General features: G+C 34.0%; 1 protein-coding gene across 5 annotated transcripts in view; it reads right to left on the reverse strand.

Moving 5' to 3' along the window:
- Nucleotides 1–17,163, reverse strand: part of sm (heterogeneous nuclear ribonucleoprotein L) — a 469,971-nt gene that overhangs the window by 292,568 nt on the left and 160,240 nt on the right. For all 5 annotated transcript variants that reach the window (XM_076131364.1, XM_076131363.1, XM_076131361.1 and 2 more), the window contains exon 2: nucleotides 6,642–6,755. In XM_076131364.1, coding sequence (XP_075987479.1) covers nucleotides 6,642–6,755 — 114 coding nt within the window. The remainder of the gene's footprint in view (nucleotides 1–6,641; nucleotides 6,756–17,163) is intronic.

A 17,163-nucleotide genomic window follows, 5' to 3' on the forward strand; every position in this document is an offset into this window, starting at 1 on the left:
AATATAACTCTAAATTCAATTCTTTATAACCAAATTGCACAAAAAAACTAAGTACCTATCTCCAAAGTTTATAGTACCCTTAAAAGATCAAACTCAAGGTCCGTTCTCAATTGTCTCACTCGTTAGACAAATACAAATACATCTACAATACAAATACAAGTATATCACCGAAAGAGACCTTCAAGATAAAACTAGTGAAATGTTCCAGAAAAACTTTATTGTGAGAAAAACTACAGATTTAGTATTCGTACTAAAAGTTTTTAGATGTGGTTTATATAAGGCGTTTGATCTTTTGCTCAAACCAGAAAACGGCGTTTGAAATCTTATTTGCCCTAGTTAAAACGAGAATATATAAAAATTACTACATTATTTTTTAAATTAACATGTAAAAATACAACAATATTAATGCCAGTTATAACGAACATGCATGTTTTTGAATTTCAAAGCGAAACAGATACATATCTCCATTTTTTGTGTCGTGTTTACATGAGCAATTAAACAATACGTGACAATTAAAATAATAATGTTATTGTTTTAATTGTTGTTTTTGTTCAAACAAATCTATACTAATATTATAAATGCGAAAGTAACTCTGTCTGTCTGTCTGTCTGTCTGTCTGTCTGTCTGTCTGCTACTCAATCACGTCTAAACTACTGAACCAATTTGCATGAAATTTGGTATGGAGATATTTTGATACCTGAGAAAGGACATAGGCTACTTTTTACCCCGGGAAAATGACGCATTTCCCGGGAAAATTCAGAAAATTCAACGAAGTCGCGAAATATCAATATTATAATGACATTGAATTAACAAAATTCCGTTGCCATGGCAACTGTTTTAATGGCGGATATGCCTTAGCGCGACTTCGTTATACCTAGAGAAATAAATAATTTTGAGAATATTTTTCGTGAAAAAAAAGCATATTTTATATCATCACGCTACGACCAATAGGAGCAGAGTACCTAACAATTTACCCATTCTGACCCATTCTCTCTTAAGTGACGCAGGCGAAGTTGCGCGGGTCAGCTAGTTACTAAATAAATTATGATTATAAATATCAGCAAATACTACGCCACAATCAATACGCCCACTACAACACTGACCTACCTAAACCTCGCAAATCCTAAATATAAAACGTTGAAGGACAAAGGGGGTAACGACCTCATATCGTATTCATGATAAACTTTTATAAATAAAATGTTCAGTGACGCTTAGAAACGTACGTAATAACTTTTAATGAACAAACTTAAGACTTAAAGCTTGGTACACACATATTCAGGTTTGATTCGGCAGTATTTATCGAACAAGAAAATCGACTCAAAGCTATTTCTGCACTTGCTCGGTTTGTGCCCATCGAGTACATCCTTTGGGTCCGATCGTCACGATTCAGCTTAAATATACAAGCGCGGCGACATCGAGCGGAACTTTTCTCGATCATACAACTGAACAACTAAACTAAATAAAACTGTACATGACATGTGTAGACCATGAGATGTGCAGAACCGAATATATGTGTGTAGCAAGCCTTACTTTATATGCCTATAAAAGTAGCTTTATTGATAGAAAAAATAAACTATGCAGACAACGTAGCAAATGACATTCTTTAGTTTCTGTCTAGCCGCTAGATAATTATTGTAATGTTCTATTCCATAACCATGTACAAAATATTTTTTGGGTATTCTAACGTGACTAAAAGGATTTTTGCCTATTGACATTGAGAATCAAAATGGGGATCTTCAATGTCAGTAGGCAAAAATTCGTTCTTAGATAACTGGTAGAATAGAGTGGCATACTCTGCCTATGGGTCCATTTATATCGTGAAATATCAAAGTCTACTACTAGCAAATCTTGAAACCGGGTTGAAATACTGCCAACCATTATTATACTTGTACAAAATCGAACTAAAAATAACTACCGAAATGGGACTTCAATAAATAATTGTAATAGAGAATACTAAAATTCAACAACAACAATACAATTTCCAAAGTCAAAATCCAAAAATAGCTAAACAAAACCTACGCCACATTTCCATTATTCTAGAAAATTCCAGAAAACATATCTATCTCACAATTGGGAACAGCAAATTTCTATACAACGTTAGAAAACTCGTTTCCAGTGCCTCTATTTTTCTATTAGAAACATACTAAAATAATAGCGAGGCGATAGATAGAATGTTCTGGAAATATCTCGAAGGAAAGTAACAATGGAATTGTGGGAACAATATTTGTTGGTTTCAGAAAGTATTTTAGATTGAAGAGGTTTGCTGAGTGCTGCCTCAAATATGATGACTCAGTTACAATGAGGAATTTGAGATGAAAAACTGGGAGATAAGGTTCGATTAGTATTTTTTTATACCGTCTGACAATCTGTTAGCTTTATTAGTACTTAACTCATTGATATTTTTGATTTTGTATGGTTGACATTTTTCCTGTAACTAAATTGGCAGTTTCCAAATTCTAAATTTAGTAAAAACATCAATATCTTTATACATAGACACGCATACAAAAAATCATGTTTTCTTCCCATAGAGGTAGGTGAGAACAAAGAACTTACTAACAAACTATTTAGTAGAAACAATACCGAAATAACCAGACAAGTAATAAAAAATAACTATTTCAAAGACATTAGTTTTGCCTTTTTCAAAATTTTAGTATCGCCAAAATCTAACTACCAAATTACGCTTTTAACTCCACTCTATAAATAACGCCATAAAACGCACGCACCCAAAACAAACACAGCCGAGCATCAAACCGGTGATCGATTAGCCTAACATTAACACGACGCGTCTTCCTTCATAAACTTTTGCCGTTGAACTTGGATGACAAATTGTCGCCAACGGTAATGTATGAGAGGGGGGGATTAGGGGGGGTTAGGGGTATATTTTTCCATAATATCGCAATTATATAGGGTAGGGGGTTTGATGCGAGATTGATAGGGTTTACGACGGAGACGGAAGGTTATGGGTTATTTATTTGAGAGTTATAGTGCTGATAAATCAAGTTGAAGAATATTTTAAGGCCTTTTTCGAGCACTTTCAAACCAACTTTTGAAGTTATAGATGACAGGAGCTGAATTAAAGATAGTCTAAGCTGCTTCATAACATTTTCTTGTGATCCAAGAATCAGTCCGCATAGAAAAGTAAGGATTTAACATAATTTTTAAGTACATCTACACCCGACACCACTTCATCTCTTTAATACCCCTGGGGGAGTATAAATAGCAAAGCTACATTACAAGACTCAACGAAATCACCCATTCTTGTACCAAGAGCACGCGAATCCAAAAAAAAAAAATCAGAACCTTAAATTTCATCCACGCAGATCCACCACAGGTTCTAGTAAAACAGTTGGCAAGTGCCGACAATCGTACATGGGAAGGTGGTGTACCAATCGCGTGGCATTGTGACGATCAACAGGTCCCTTTTTGAGGTTCCCCTCGTTCAAATTAGTGGAAATGTCAAGTTTCCACCAAGCTTTCGGGAATGGCTTTTGTTTATCAAGTGGTTGGTAGTTTTGTAGGGTTAGTAACGTATTGCATAAGGCTATAATGAAAACTTTTGATTACAGGGCGTTAAGTTCTTGACGTACTTTTAATGAATCTTAGCTCCTTAAAATTATATTATGTTTGTATGTTTGCTTGTCTGTAGCACAAACAAATACTTTTTACACAATGTTATTCATGTGCAAATCTGGAATTCAAATTACTCATGGCGGTTTTAGGGTTGTGGCACCAAAAACTGTAATATAAAACCCTAATGTGTCTTACTCAAGAAAATCAGAAACTACTCATATAGTTCTTTACTCATGCATATTATTGAATAACTAAAAATACAGGGTACCTACTAAATAAAGAATTTCAAGAATTCAAGACTAGTATCTTTTGTACCTTAAAATTTTGGGATACTAGTTGCCAATAAACTTTCCAAACATGTCCCCAAACCCAGTTCCTCAAGATCAGCAGACACTAAAGACACGAACCCTTACTCCAAAAAAGACATAACAATAAACCAACCCAAGGCAATCCCATTGAAAACGAATCCGATATCCTTATAGGACTGTTTCAAACGAAGGGTACAGGTAACTTGGTCATAAAACGGTGTAACTACTTCTACTTTACCGGCGAGGTGTAAAACTGAATGTTTACTTATACAAGTTAAATGTTTGTGAGAGTTGAATATAAGATGTTTGCAAGAAGTTTGCGGCAGATTAATTGTTCGAATTAAAGCTTTGTAAATACTGTGGCTACGTAAGATTCCAATTGCAATATAGGATGCAAAATTCTATTACTTAATGTTGGCACAGGATTCGAAAAAATACTCAAGATAATTATTAACCGACTTTGGTAAAAAGGAGGAAATTGACAATTTGTCGCGATTTTTGAGACTTCTTAAAAACCGTATATTCGTGTAAACCAACATAATCATAATTTTTAATAAACGATATTTGGTTAACGAGATTTTGTAAGCACATTATGCTCAAAAATCATACAGGATTGCACTAGTCACCTTTTACTAGTTCACCAAAAGTCTTTCTTTACCCGGGAACAGAATCCTAAACTTCACAGCATTCCTACAGCATCACACAAACAGTAAACACAAAACTCAACTATACTCGGAGAACGGTCAAAGTTTTATCGCAGCTAAGTTTCATAGACCGTGAAATTGTGAAATACGCGCAACTTAAAATTGTTCCGGCTGGGGTGCCTTTATCTGCTGTGCCTTTGTTTGAAGCGTCGTGTGAAAGTTTGCATATAACTGTGCTTAGACCTCTTTAGTAAGGGTATAGTTAGACTAGCTGACTCGCGCAACTTAGCTTGCGTCACATAAGAGAGAATGGGTCAACATTTTCCCCGTTTTTGTTATATTTTTTACTGGTACTCTGCTCCTATTGGTAGTAGCGTGATGATATATGGCCTATAGGCTTCCTCGATAAATGGGCTATCTAACACTGAAATATTTCTTTAAAACGGACCAGTAGTGCCTTAGATTAGAGCGTTCAAACAAACAAACCAACTCTTCAGCTTTATAATATTAGTATAGACTAGCTGACCCGTGCAACTTCTTTGCGTCACATAAGAGAGAATGAGTCAACATTTTCCCCATCTTTGTAATTGTTTTTGAACTGAAAGATTTTATAAAACGAACCAGTAGTTCCTTCGATTAGCGCGTTCAAACAAACAAATTCTTCAGCTTTATAATATTAGTATATATGGAAGTTTACGTATAACTGTGCTTAGACCGGTTTAGTAAGGGTATAAGTTGGATAAAAAATGCGGGATCTGGGTGACGAATAATTCTACGTCAAACGATGTCGAAGCAATATTTACATATATGGTGTTTATACACTCTGGTGTATCATGAGAAAGTTTGGTTGAATTATTTCTTAGGAGACTTATTCAGAACTTAGCATCTTAACTTACGTAACAGGGATCCAGAATTATCAAAACATTTATAGCAACTAACCATAGTTTTGCACCAAATACTGCCAAAAATATATGTCTGTTCGTTGTTGGATAGAGGAATATTTCCTTATCCATGCCTTGAGGTAACAAGAAGGTTTACCAGCCATTGTCAGTCTTATAAAGAGTCCAAATAAATAAAAATCTAGCTATGTTATCATTACACTATACAAGCTTTTGCTCGCGATTCTAGATTTCCCGAGGTAAAAACTATCCTTTGTGTTACTTCAGGATATTAATTGTATTTGGTTTACAGTTAGTTCATATTTTATCACCATCTAAATCAGATCAGTACCTTTTGCGTGAGGAGTAACAAACAAACATCTTCCTCAAGGACTTTCACACTTAAAATATCAATAGGATTTGATACTTCTAAACCTCTTAACATATCTGAATAATCGCACAGAAATTTCAAACTAAACACTTCTATTATCCAAACGGCAAAAAACTTTACCCATCAAGAGACGTTTCCAAGCGTCGGGAATAACCAGTGCAGTTGCAGCGTTATTTACTTTTAATACCAACAATATGAAAACTGTAGCTATTCAAACTCGTATAAAACTTGAGGATTGCTTTGAAAACTAAGTTTGTGGTGACTGAGATGTTCTGAAGAAGGTAGTTATAATAATGTTAGGATTTTAATGGAACTATCCTTTATGTTGTACAGTTGTAAGGTTTGTGGGAGCGAAATTTTCCAGGTAAGGGAATACTGCAAAGAAACTGGGACAAATCTTAAAAGGATAGTCCTGATAGAAGATATTTTTGATATTAAATATTTTCGTTTTGCTAGGCGTAGAACCAAAAACACGTGATAAGCGATTCATCCCATTCACTATGATGATAGAGCGCAATAATGCTAGGATTATCTAGCTGCCTTGGGTATTCTAACTCTTTATTATCACGTGTCAACTCTGTCTTCGATGATAGGTAAGTCTTCGCAAAATACCTCAAATCTTCAAAGAGAACGCTTTTTTCTGACAAGAATATAAAGAACGATCTTTCCAAAATTGAGTCACCACTATCTATTTCTCTTTCTGTCACTTATACTTCCTGCAATACGGGGTTTAGAGCAAGATCTTCAGAAGAATGATCCACTGGGTTTAGTGCAAGAGCTTCAGGAGAATTATCCACAATTTACCTCTCTTTTAGCCACGTATAGTTAGAAAGCAAGAAAGAATACTTACCACAGTGATAGGATAGGCGGGATTGATGATGGTGTATAGAAGTATGTGGTTGGGGCGCGCGGGTGGCTCGCGCTTGCGCCGCGGCTCGCCTGCCATGTAGTTGTTGCCATTACTCTGTAACAAACATACATAACTATATGAGAAACTAGAAACTCAGTGGAAAACAAAACTACATTATTTTTATTAGTTTAGAAGTATGTTATCTAGAACAGTTTAGGTCCAGTAGGCTGATAGATCCTTTGGAAATAATCCGCTGTAATAAAGACGCGGATGTGAGGATTGGTGGATTTGGTGTGCTGAAAATTTACAAAGCAAAAGAAATGTATTTCATCTTAAATGGAAAAATAAGGACTGTAAAACAGAGTCAATTATTGCCGAATGTATATTATTTACATTAACATCTAGTCGAAACTTGAATGTCGTAATCTGGAAAACATGTTTCGTAAAATATGTGACATATTATTATGTAAATTATCCACTATAACTAGAAATATGTGCCGTTTTATAGATAAACGATATTACAGCCCGATGCATGCCACGCGATAGAAAAATCATATAAGTAGTTTAGTAAAACTCGAGCTAATTTTAAAACACAAACTAAAAATAGACATCATGATGTTACCAAGAATATAGAAAACTAATATTAAACGAGTCTGGAACGGGAAATTTTTATTCCGAGAATCGAAGGCGATTGGTTGTAGAATATTTTAATTACACGGCAATATAATTTCATTGAATGTTTTTTTTTATTGTAAAAATAACTAAAGGAGACTTCTTTTTACTATTAGCCATTTTATATACTATTTGTTTATCATCTTACGTATTTTATCACCCGGATATAATTTGAAATGTCTTTGATTGGTCAGTCTTAGCGTGCAATGGTGGCTTGTTTTTATCCATAATTATACACCAAACATTCTAATTTATCAACAACCTTCATAAGTTCAATTCCGTCGTTTGAGAGATAAATACCAGATTACATTAGAAGAATTAGAAGTAGGCCGTTTCTCAAACATAGTCAATATGCTCACAAAATTTCATAACAATCGGTCAAGCCGTTCCGTAAAAGTACGGTAACTAACATTGTGACATAGAAATTTTATATATCAGATGCAAACTTAATCATATACTAATCTCACGGAACATATGACAGCAGTGTTCAAAACCATACAAAAGCAAATACTATGAACCACCACGACAAGTAAGGGCAGTCACTCATCACATCAGACGCTAAGCACCAATGATTTAGCATCATCGGTCGTCTAATTGCATTCACGTCGCACATGATGGATGTGCCACGATAGTCTTATGTGTGCTATTTGTGTATTTATCATTAGGGATACATTCTGACTTATGTGTAGTAACATTTACTTGAAGAGTTTGTACGATGGGTTAATGAAATTTTGTCAAGATTGATTTCCAGATTTGTCAAAAGTTTGTGTGTAAAAAATAAGGTTTTACTTTTCCCTCTTTGTTACATACTTTTGCTTGCATAAGGTTATCACATTCATGGTTATCCATAAGTAGGAAAAATTCGTAACTCGCAGCTTACCGTTAAATATTCGAACGCCTTCTGCGTAAAAGAACGCTGCTATGCACAAAAACATTTTTTCTAATTTTACTGAAAGTTACAGTACAAAACATTTTTTTATTTTCCAGATATTTATATTAGCGATAGAAAGTACATAATATGTTAAAACATAAAATATCATTTCAAAACAAATACATACAAACAATTCGGTGACAATTGCTTCAAATCAACTCAATTCCCATACAAATACACAATACTCAAAAGAAGCTTAAAATTCATCTCATTCATTTACAGAACCCCTTAAAGCCATCTTCAAAATTCCATTGTCACCCGGCACATCCGACAATAACAAGCTTCAACAAATAGTAGCAGACTAGCAGTACACAAGAGAAACAAAATGGCGGCACTAGATATTAATATCGACAAACAACTTAGTGTAACGTTAAACAAACGTTATAACGCGCCGTATGAATATTCATCATCAACGCTACGGGAGATAGGTTCAAGTTGTAAGCTTAGGCGGGTGATAGATTTAGGTCAATAGGTAGGGCAATTGGCACATAAATATAGAATTAAAATCCCTTCCGAACTATTTTTTTTTGTTTCGTTCTAAAGTTCTGGCAACTGTTTGTATTTGCAAAGAAGATTGCAAATCCGCAAAATGCTTTCACTTGAAAGTAGCTTAGGATCATTAAGATGGATGACCAAGATCCAAATAAAACTAATTTTCTTCTTTGATCTCAATTAATTATAAACTAATGGGCAATGTTTCAGACAAAAAATAACAGTGTTGCAACTCTTTGATTTAAAGCTTGTTCACTTAAACAAGACTAGCATGCTTTAAGTGTATAACGACTTCCTAGAACGCTGTATCGTCCACAAAATACTTGTGTTAATTACATTGATGTTCCGACTCATTCACACAAAAACTAATTTAAAATCTCAAAATTCCGCTGCCTCTCATCCCTTGCGACCCAGTAACAAGCCTCCCCGATACGATCGGGCCCACAGAGCGTAGTCTCGGCGTAATTTAGTTAGAGCCCTAATTCCGCGCCTACCCGCACGGAATCGCGAGCGGTAGATCAACTCGAATCGAAAACTGATTATGTTTGTTAATCATGCATTTGTGTTTCACTTGTGTATGTCTCTTTCTAATGTAGGTAGTTGGAAAAGGATGGAAATAGCCATGGTAAAAGCGGGTGAAATTTGCCTCATTGAAATATTATTTGTACTCGTAATCGTAACCTAGTGACAGATGTATGTGAATAAAGAAAAATAAATTAGTTAGGATCTTAGTAAGTTGCGTTCTCTGACTTTTTTACGTACCGCTATGGGACATATGCAAGAAACCTAGACGCCAATGCTTCCTTTGATAAACTTGGTGAAAAGGCATTTTTTACCTTTCATAACTTGACGTTTCGGTTCTAGTTAGACTGGCCGTGTTCTCAAACTGTCTCTTCTTAATTCTCGTAAAATATTAGATCTTAATATAATGCTAAAGTTTAATTAATATGATATTTGACGATTCTTTCAATTAAATAACATTTCTGTGTTTATTTTGCAGTTTTCTTTCATTACATACAGCAAGCAGACACACTATATAAAATAAATTTAACCCATTGATGTCCCACTGCTGGGCAAGGGTCTCCTCCCGTAATGAGGGAGGGGTTAGGCCTTGAGTCCACCACGCTGGCCAAGTGTGGGTTGGGGACTTTGCATGCCCTCAATAAATGTATTAAACAAATTTTAGGCATGCATGGTTTCCCCATGATGTTTTAGGCACACTAAATAGCTAGCAATAATAATCTACAGTTTCACTGCTATCCATATCGCCTCTTATAATAAAAGGGCCAGCAAATAACACGCAAATACACGCACATTTCACAAAACAACCGGTCATCAATCGAAACAGTACAATTGTACCCATGAATAATGCAAGCGATTATTTTACGAAGGACTAGCATTAAACGATTACTTGTTATTTATGACTAGCTGACCCGCGCAACTTCGCTTGCGTCACGTAAGAGAGAATGGGTCATAATTTTCCCCGTTTTTGTAACATTTTTCGTTGCTACTCCGCTCCTAATGGCCGTAGCGTGATGTTATATAGCCTATAACCTTCCTCGATAAATAGGCTATCTAACAGTGAACGAATTTCTCAAATCGGACCAGTAGATCCTGAGATTAGCGCGTTCAAACAAACAAACAAACAAACAAACAAACTCTTCAGCTTTATAATATTAGTATAGATTACTTGTTATTTATGATAATGTACCGGTTAAACTTCCGATAGCCGAACTGATAGCGATTAGTTATGGAATTGTAATACCGTTTTGATGGGTGATCAGTTTTATTGATGTTTGATGGTGGAAGATGGATGCTTCCTTTGAAATTTGGCATTGCGATGCTGATATGCGTTTGTGGAATGCTGGAACTTTAGCCAGGAATGTTCGGTCAGGGATACACCATAATAAGATTTTTATTGCAACTAATTTGTATTCATCTATCTATTCTATATAAATCGCATTTGATGAGACAAGCGGCGTACTGTGAAAGGGGCCTATACTCAACAGTGGGTGGAAACGGGCTGATTATATACATAAATAGATATCATATTCAGACTATTTTATGACTATTGACTTCTGCCCAATGCTGAAACGATCTTCAACTTTAATCTACTACTCTTAAATTTCACGCAGTCTTGGTAATATTGTCGTGTCAACAGACATACTTTAAAACATGACTAAAACAATATTATGTTTTTGCATTCGACCATTAGGTAGCTGAACTTGACCGATAAAGTATTCTTCAAAGACTTCTGAATTGCCGACGTGAAACCTTGATTTATACGACTACAAATAAGTTGCTAACCGACCTTCTTACCTCACAAGGAACTCCAAATAACATACAAACAGAAGTAAATTACATCAAATCCAAGATGGCGGACAAAGCCTAAACCAATAAAAGACCGCGATCGTTATCAAAGTCAACACGTCACGAATACTACCAGAAATTTGAATTTAAATCGCGAACGATAGAATACAGAAATTGGTCGCAAACTATTCAAAGTTTCGCGAAACTTTGCCTTAACGAGAACTCCTTTAGTTCCTTATTTGAATTTCCCGCTCGGTTGGCGTTCCCCGCCGATCCTACAATACATTTGAACGCGTAAAAGAAACTTCGACCTTACGTCTTTTGGATTACGACGTAGTTCGAAATACGTTTTTACTTTTAACACTTCATTAAGAGAAATTGTGCTCTGTATAAAAGTAGATAAAGATTATTTTGAAATGTGTGTTATTACGACTGCGAGACATTACTGGATATTGTTCTGTAGCGTCTTGTAAATAAGGTCGAATTTTGATGTATACTGTTTGTATAATACTCGACTTGTTGAAGGGATTACACGATGGAATATTAAGTACGTTTTCAGTTATATTTAAATTTAATTTAAGCGTTAATATTTCGTAGCGGGGATTGTAATGCTTGAGTAACTTATATAATAAATGTGCTATGGAAAGAATGGCGGAAAAAAGCCGCTTTAATAATGGTAAATTATTACGAGCCTGGCTCATAAGTTGAAAATTTCTACAAAATATTCAATTATGAACCTATTTAATCTATAATTAAGCTTACTTATGACATTTACCATGAAAACATTAACGTCATCACCAAAAAGAAAATAGCAAAGTAAAAGTAGTTTAAACAACATCTTGCAAAATATTATAAATAGTTCCAAAACAGCACAATAATTGTTTATTAAACCGTTCGAAAAACAATATAATTAACTAACCAACAAAAACACAACCCTAACTTAAAAACTCAATCGGTCCATTTCCCAAAACAAAAACCTTTCGGAATCCATTAATTACATTCACGACAGTCCATTTAGAGCGAAAAAATAACAAATATTATGGTTAAAAATACCCATTGTCATCCGTACAAATTATGGCTAAAAGGGGTGATAATTAAACAAAAAGGGTGTGTGACAAGCCTGCTCATCCCCCCACCAACCCTTATTTATGATGTATGTGGATGATATAATTTTTGTTTCGTTTTTGTTCACTGTATTGTGGTTTTGTTTGAATTGAAAGAGTTTATGAATTGGTATGTTTATTTAAAGTAGAATATACATTGAACTTATTTACTTGTATGGGACAAAAAAAAAACAGATAAAAATTTACTTGTTAAAAAAGCGGTTTATTATCTATAAGTATTTTAAATCCACACTTATTATCCAAGGGCTAATCACATATGTAGTTCAGAAGCAAGAAATGCAGCGGAGTTAAGTAGTTGGATACTTAGATTTATATATAGATTTACAAAATTGCCAAATTTAAGTTTAACAAAATTTGTTTCATATTACGGCTTTGTAACAGGCTAAAATGACTATAGATGATTCTTAACTTCTAATTAAAAATAGACTCGTAATCTAGGACTTCACGTTCACACTAAGATTTTTAATACATGTACTTGATCTATACTCGTGTACATTTAATAAGTATTTAAACAGTCATTTACTCCTGAGTATTTAGCTTTCAGACACATGATTGAAACACAATAAAAGGGCTACCTAAATTTCTATGAAAGAATAATGATAAAAATTTTATAACAAAGCCTATTTTAAAAATGTCTAACGTCCCATGAGAAGCAAGATTCAGTATCTATTAAGACGAGTGAGTAACTTCAAACTGAAAATAATTGATGTTCTTCGTAAACGACTCTTTCTAACGATCACATAGGAAAACATTTACAGGTCATGAAGAGACATTACATGAGAATTTACTTAAAAAGCACCGAGATTAACTCGTTAAATATACAATAAAATGTGTGAAACTTGGTTTTTAATTATAACAATAAAAGGTTATATTACTTATGGTAATAAAATATAAGATCTTATGTGCGAGGTGAATAAACACGACTTCAAACTTAATGAATACTTGAACACTCGCATAAAGAATGTCTATCCGCTTGTTCCGTTTTAATGGCTAAATGTCTGAACCAATTTCTATAAAATTCTGCACAGAGATAGTTGTTGACCCTGAATCAAATTTAGGCAAGGCAACTTGAGTTGAAGATTTAATGTCTTCAACTATTTATTTATTTTTGGTATGGTTAGTAGCTAATTCAGAGTCAAGTTCGTTCCATCAACTATTTGACCAAACTTTCAAAATAACTGAAGATCTAAAATTTTAAAGCTACTAAAATTCTCACGTCTTCTACTATTTATTTATATCTATTTGTGGCCTATCCAGTGTCGAATTTGTTCCATCAACTATACGACAAATCTTTACAAAACACTGAAAAATAAAAAAAATATTTGCCCACAAAAAACTTTCACTCAAACAAAAAATCATGTACAACTTTATTCTAAAACTTTTTACATACAAATAATGAAAATCCGAGTACCTCTGAACGTACAAACGTGCTAATTTAAGGGTAGGTAGTACCTCACGTTGACCTCAACGTACAAATTTTGTATGTCATTGTATCTTTTATTAAAAACCACCCCTCTAGGGGTTACTGGGTATTTTTTTGACATACTCTTGTTTGTAATTGTTACGAATTGTTTTAGGGTTTAATTACGGAAGGCTAACTTTGTTTGAAGTTCGATTCCCAGCTGTAGAGATGGTTGAATGATGAATTACTTTATGTATTTATGATAGATAAAAAATTTATAGAGTTGACTTACCAATCTACCACAATGCAAAACATACAAATTTCTAATATGTCACATCTGTCAATCATGTGATAAACTGTGCTAGAAAAAAAAAATGACGAAAAGTTTTTAAGGCAAATTGCATCAAATGAAATTACTTTGACAATGCAAGATGACCTACAAATCTCTTAAACGGAAGAAAATAGGTAGATATCTTTCCAAACAAAAATAAAACGCATAATCGTAGCTTAAGTTGGGATCACAAAACTCTTGACCGACAAACCACCATCCGAATTTCATCACATAATCTCTGAGATATGAAAGAGAGCCGAAATTTTGGGAAGCTTGCGTAATTATGATCCTTTAATCCGACCAAATTGGGATGGATGGATATGAAATTTTTTGAATTTCCCTCGGATTATAACAGATAAAATGCAATGCAAAAGTTATGTAAAGCTTTGTCCAATTGGAATTTAAATTAAAGGCTATAATGTATTCAAATTCCTTTTTTTTTGTTCGTTTATTAATATCTCCAACCCGTCCTTAGCGTGGTGGAATAAGCCTCATCTCTCTCATTCCGAGAGAAGACCCATGCCTATGCAATTTATTTTACTACCATAAGTACAAAGTCATGTTTTATTCTATAGTAGATAGTTTATCTTTTCTATAGGGGTTGGCAGAGACCAGAGAACGCCACTTGGTATTATCCTTACAAACTTACCTTGCTTCATTCTCATCCAAACATGTTGTCATACATTGTTTACTATCAGCAACTAAATCACCAATCAGTGTTAACTTTGTGTGTATTTAGAACAATTAGCTATAACGTTTAATTATTACACAGTAACAGTAGTACGTTCAAATTATATTTATAAACAATTTAACCTTATTGTAATAAACATTATCATCGTTATAATAATATTATGATTACATTTAATTCAATATTGTACTTAGTAACTACAATGTTTAGTATATTGATACATTTTGGATATTATACATGAAATTAAGATAAACCTGAAAAATTTTTAAAAAACAACGGACACAAAGTACTAACAGACCGGAAACAATTATTTGTGGATCGCACAAATAATTGTTTCGTGTGGGAATCGAACCCACGGCCTCCCGACGCAATAGTAGCAGCGTGGTGACCTAAACCACTGCGCCACGGAGAACTGTAAAAATATTTTTTTGTGACAACAACCTGTTACTCTCAAAACTTTCCGAGTGCTCTAATACATTGTTTTTCCAAGTCTTAGTTTTATACAGAGGCGCCCATAGCCAATTGCGATCACCGATCAGTAAACGATCTGTGGGTTAAGCAACCGTTGGCGCGGTCATTCCATAGATGGGTGACCGCATAGTGGTAATTGAGCTGGGCGTCTCCGTGCTTCGGAGGCACGTAAAATGTTGGTCTCGGCTGTTGTCACTAAGATAACAGTCGTCAAGCCATGTCAAAGGCCTCTCGGGCGGCTTGAACAACTTAGATACTAGGTTGACCACTAACTATACGACAAACAAAACAAAACAGTTTTGTACAAATAAAGAAACATTAAATAATCTCTTACGTTTAGGTAAAGTGTGACATCCTTACTATTAATTAGTTATACCAAAATAAACAGTGTTAAACGTTTTATTTGCATCCTGTTTAATTAACACCCGTTTGATTTGATTTATCACGTACGTGTCAATTAATGCGAAGCTAAAATTAAATACGAACACCAAGGCCACGAAGATTATATAATATTTTATAATTCTACTTCAACTAAAATGTATGTTTTATCTCAAGAATTTGGTTTACATCTACTTTTAAAAAGTGAAATTTAAGTTTCCTGTACCTACTTTTTCTTTCAGGGATATTATCCGTTTCTAATTTACTACGATATTAGGCTTTTTATCAAGTTAATTAAGAGATGGTCAATTAATTTACCTTTTAATTAGAAAATTGCGATACAAGGATATAACTTAACGGTACAAATAATAATAACTTGAAGGAATAGAAAAAATCAATAGTAATCATAGCGATATCTTGAAGTATCAAAATGGGTTGCTTAACTATATGTCATTGTATACTTATAGCTGACAAGTTTCTGCCTACGACTTTGTCCGCGTGAATAGGTCTGGTATATCTAGGTCTTAAAATTTCATGAAAATCATCATCATCATCATCAGTTCAATAGTTTTTGCGAGACAAAAAAACAAACAAACAAACAAACATACAAACATCCATACATACATACACCCATCCATACAAACTTTCGCATATATAACATTAGTAGTATATACCTAAAAGTATCACTTCATATATTCCCGCTCACCACGTGTCATAAGGACGTCGGCACACGATCGAGAATAACCACGACGACACACAGACGGCACTCACTACACGATAATATCGCAATAATCGTTTGTATCTGTTCACTTAGTACATGAAACGATATGTTTCTGATTTCGATACTTTATAAATAAGGTTGAAAGTCACGACGGTTTCCTTAGTGCAAGATGAATCTATACTAATATTAGAAAGCTGAAGAGTTTGTTTGTTTGTTTGAACGCGCTAATCTCAGGAACTCATATTAAAAAAAAATATTTCTTATTTTAAAAAAACAACTCCCGCACTAAGAACTGCTCTTGTGTCGCGGGGACTTTTCCAAACATACAAACAACTACTAGTTTATCATATGCCTTAGGGTCTTTTACAATAAAATAGAGCATCTTGCTGTTTTGACTCCATGTTTTAAACAATTATAACATAATTTTGATAAGATAAAAAAAAATCGGAATCGACATCTTAATTTATTTAATTTATTATAACAGTCGCATGGTCGCAAACGTTTAACAGATCAAATCGTCGTACGTGCACCTTCAATGATCATTCTATAAGTTAAACATAAGTGCACCAACAGACAATCGATTGTAGCCGGCGACAGAATAACGATACAGGCAAACATATAGTTCCAACTAGTGAGAATTGACCTTAAATTATTGTTATTAATGGTACTGTGTTGAGTTTACTAAATGTTGTTAGGTGTAAAGGTTGGCAAATGTATTCTTATTTTTTAACTGATTTCAAAAAAGGAGGAGGTTCTCAATACATTCCGGTTTTTTTTTATAGACAAGTATCCAAAACACTGTCTAGCTATAAAGTTTCGTGATATTTAAATACTTTTAATAATATCAGATATCAGGGATCTTGCCAACCCTAAGACTCGAATAAATGTAATAAACTAAATTAATGGAGACACAAACAAACCAGAGTGTGAATAAAATTAATGTATTCTTAATAAATAAAATAGAATACACGTATTCAAATTAAAACTATAACAATTAATATA

This window comes from Anticarsia gemmatalis, chromosome 26 (genome assembly GCF_050436995.1).
Source record: "Anticarsia gemmatalis isolate Benzon Research Colony breed Stoneville strain chromosome 26, ilAntGemm2 primary, whole genome shotgun sequence".
NCBI classification, from domain to species: domain Eukaryota; kingdom Metazoa; phylum Arthropoda; class Insecta; order Lepidoptera; family Erebidae; genus Anticarsia; species Anticarsia gemmatalis.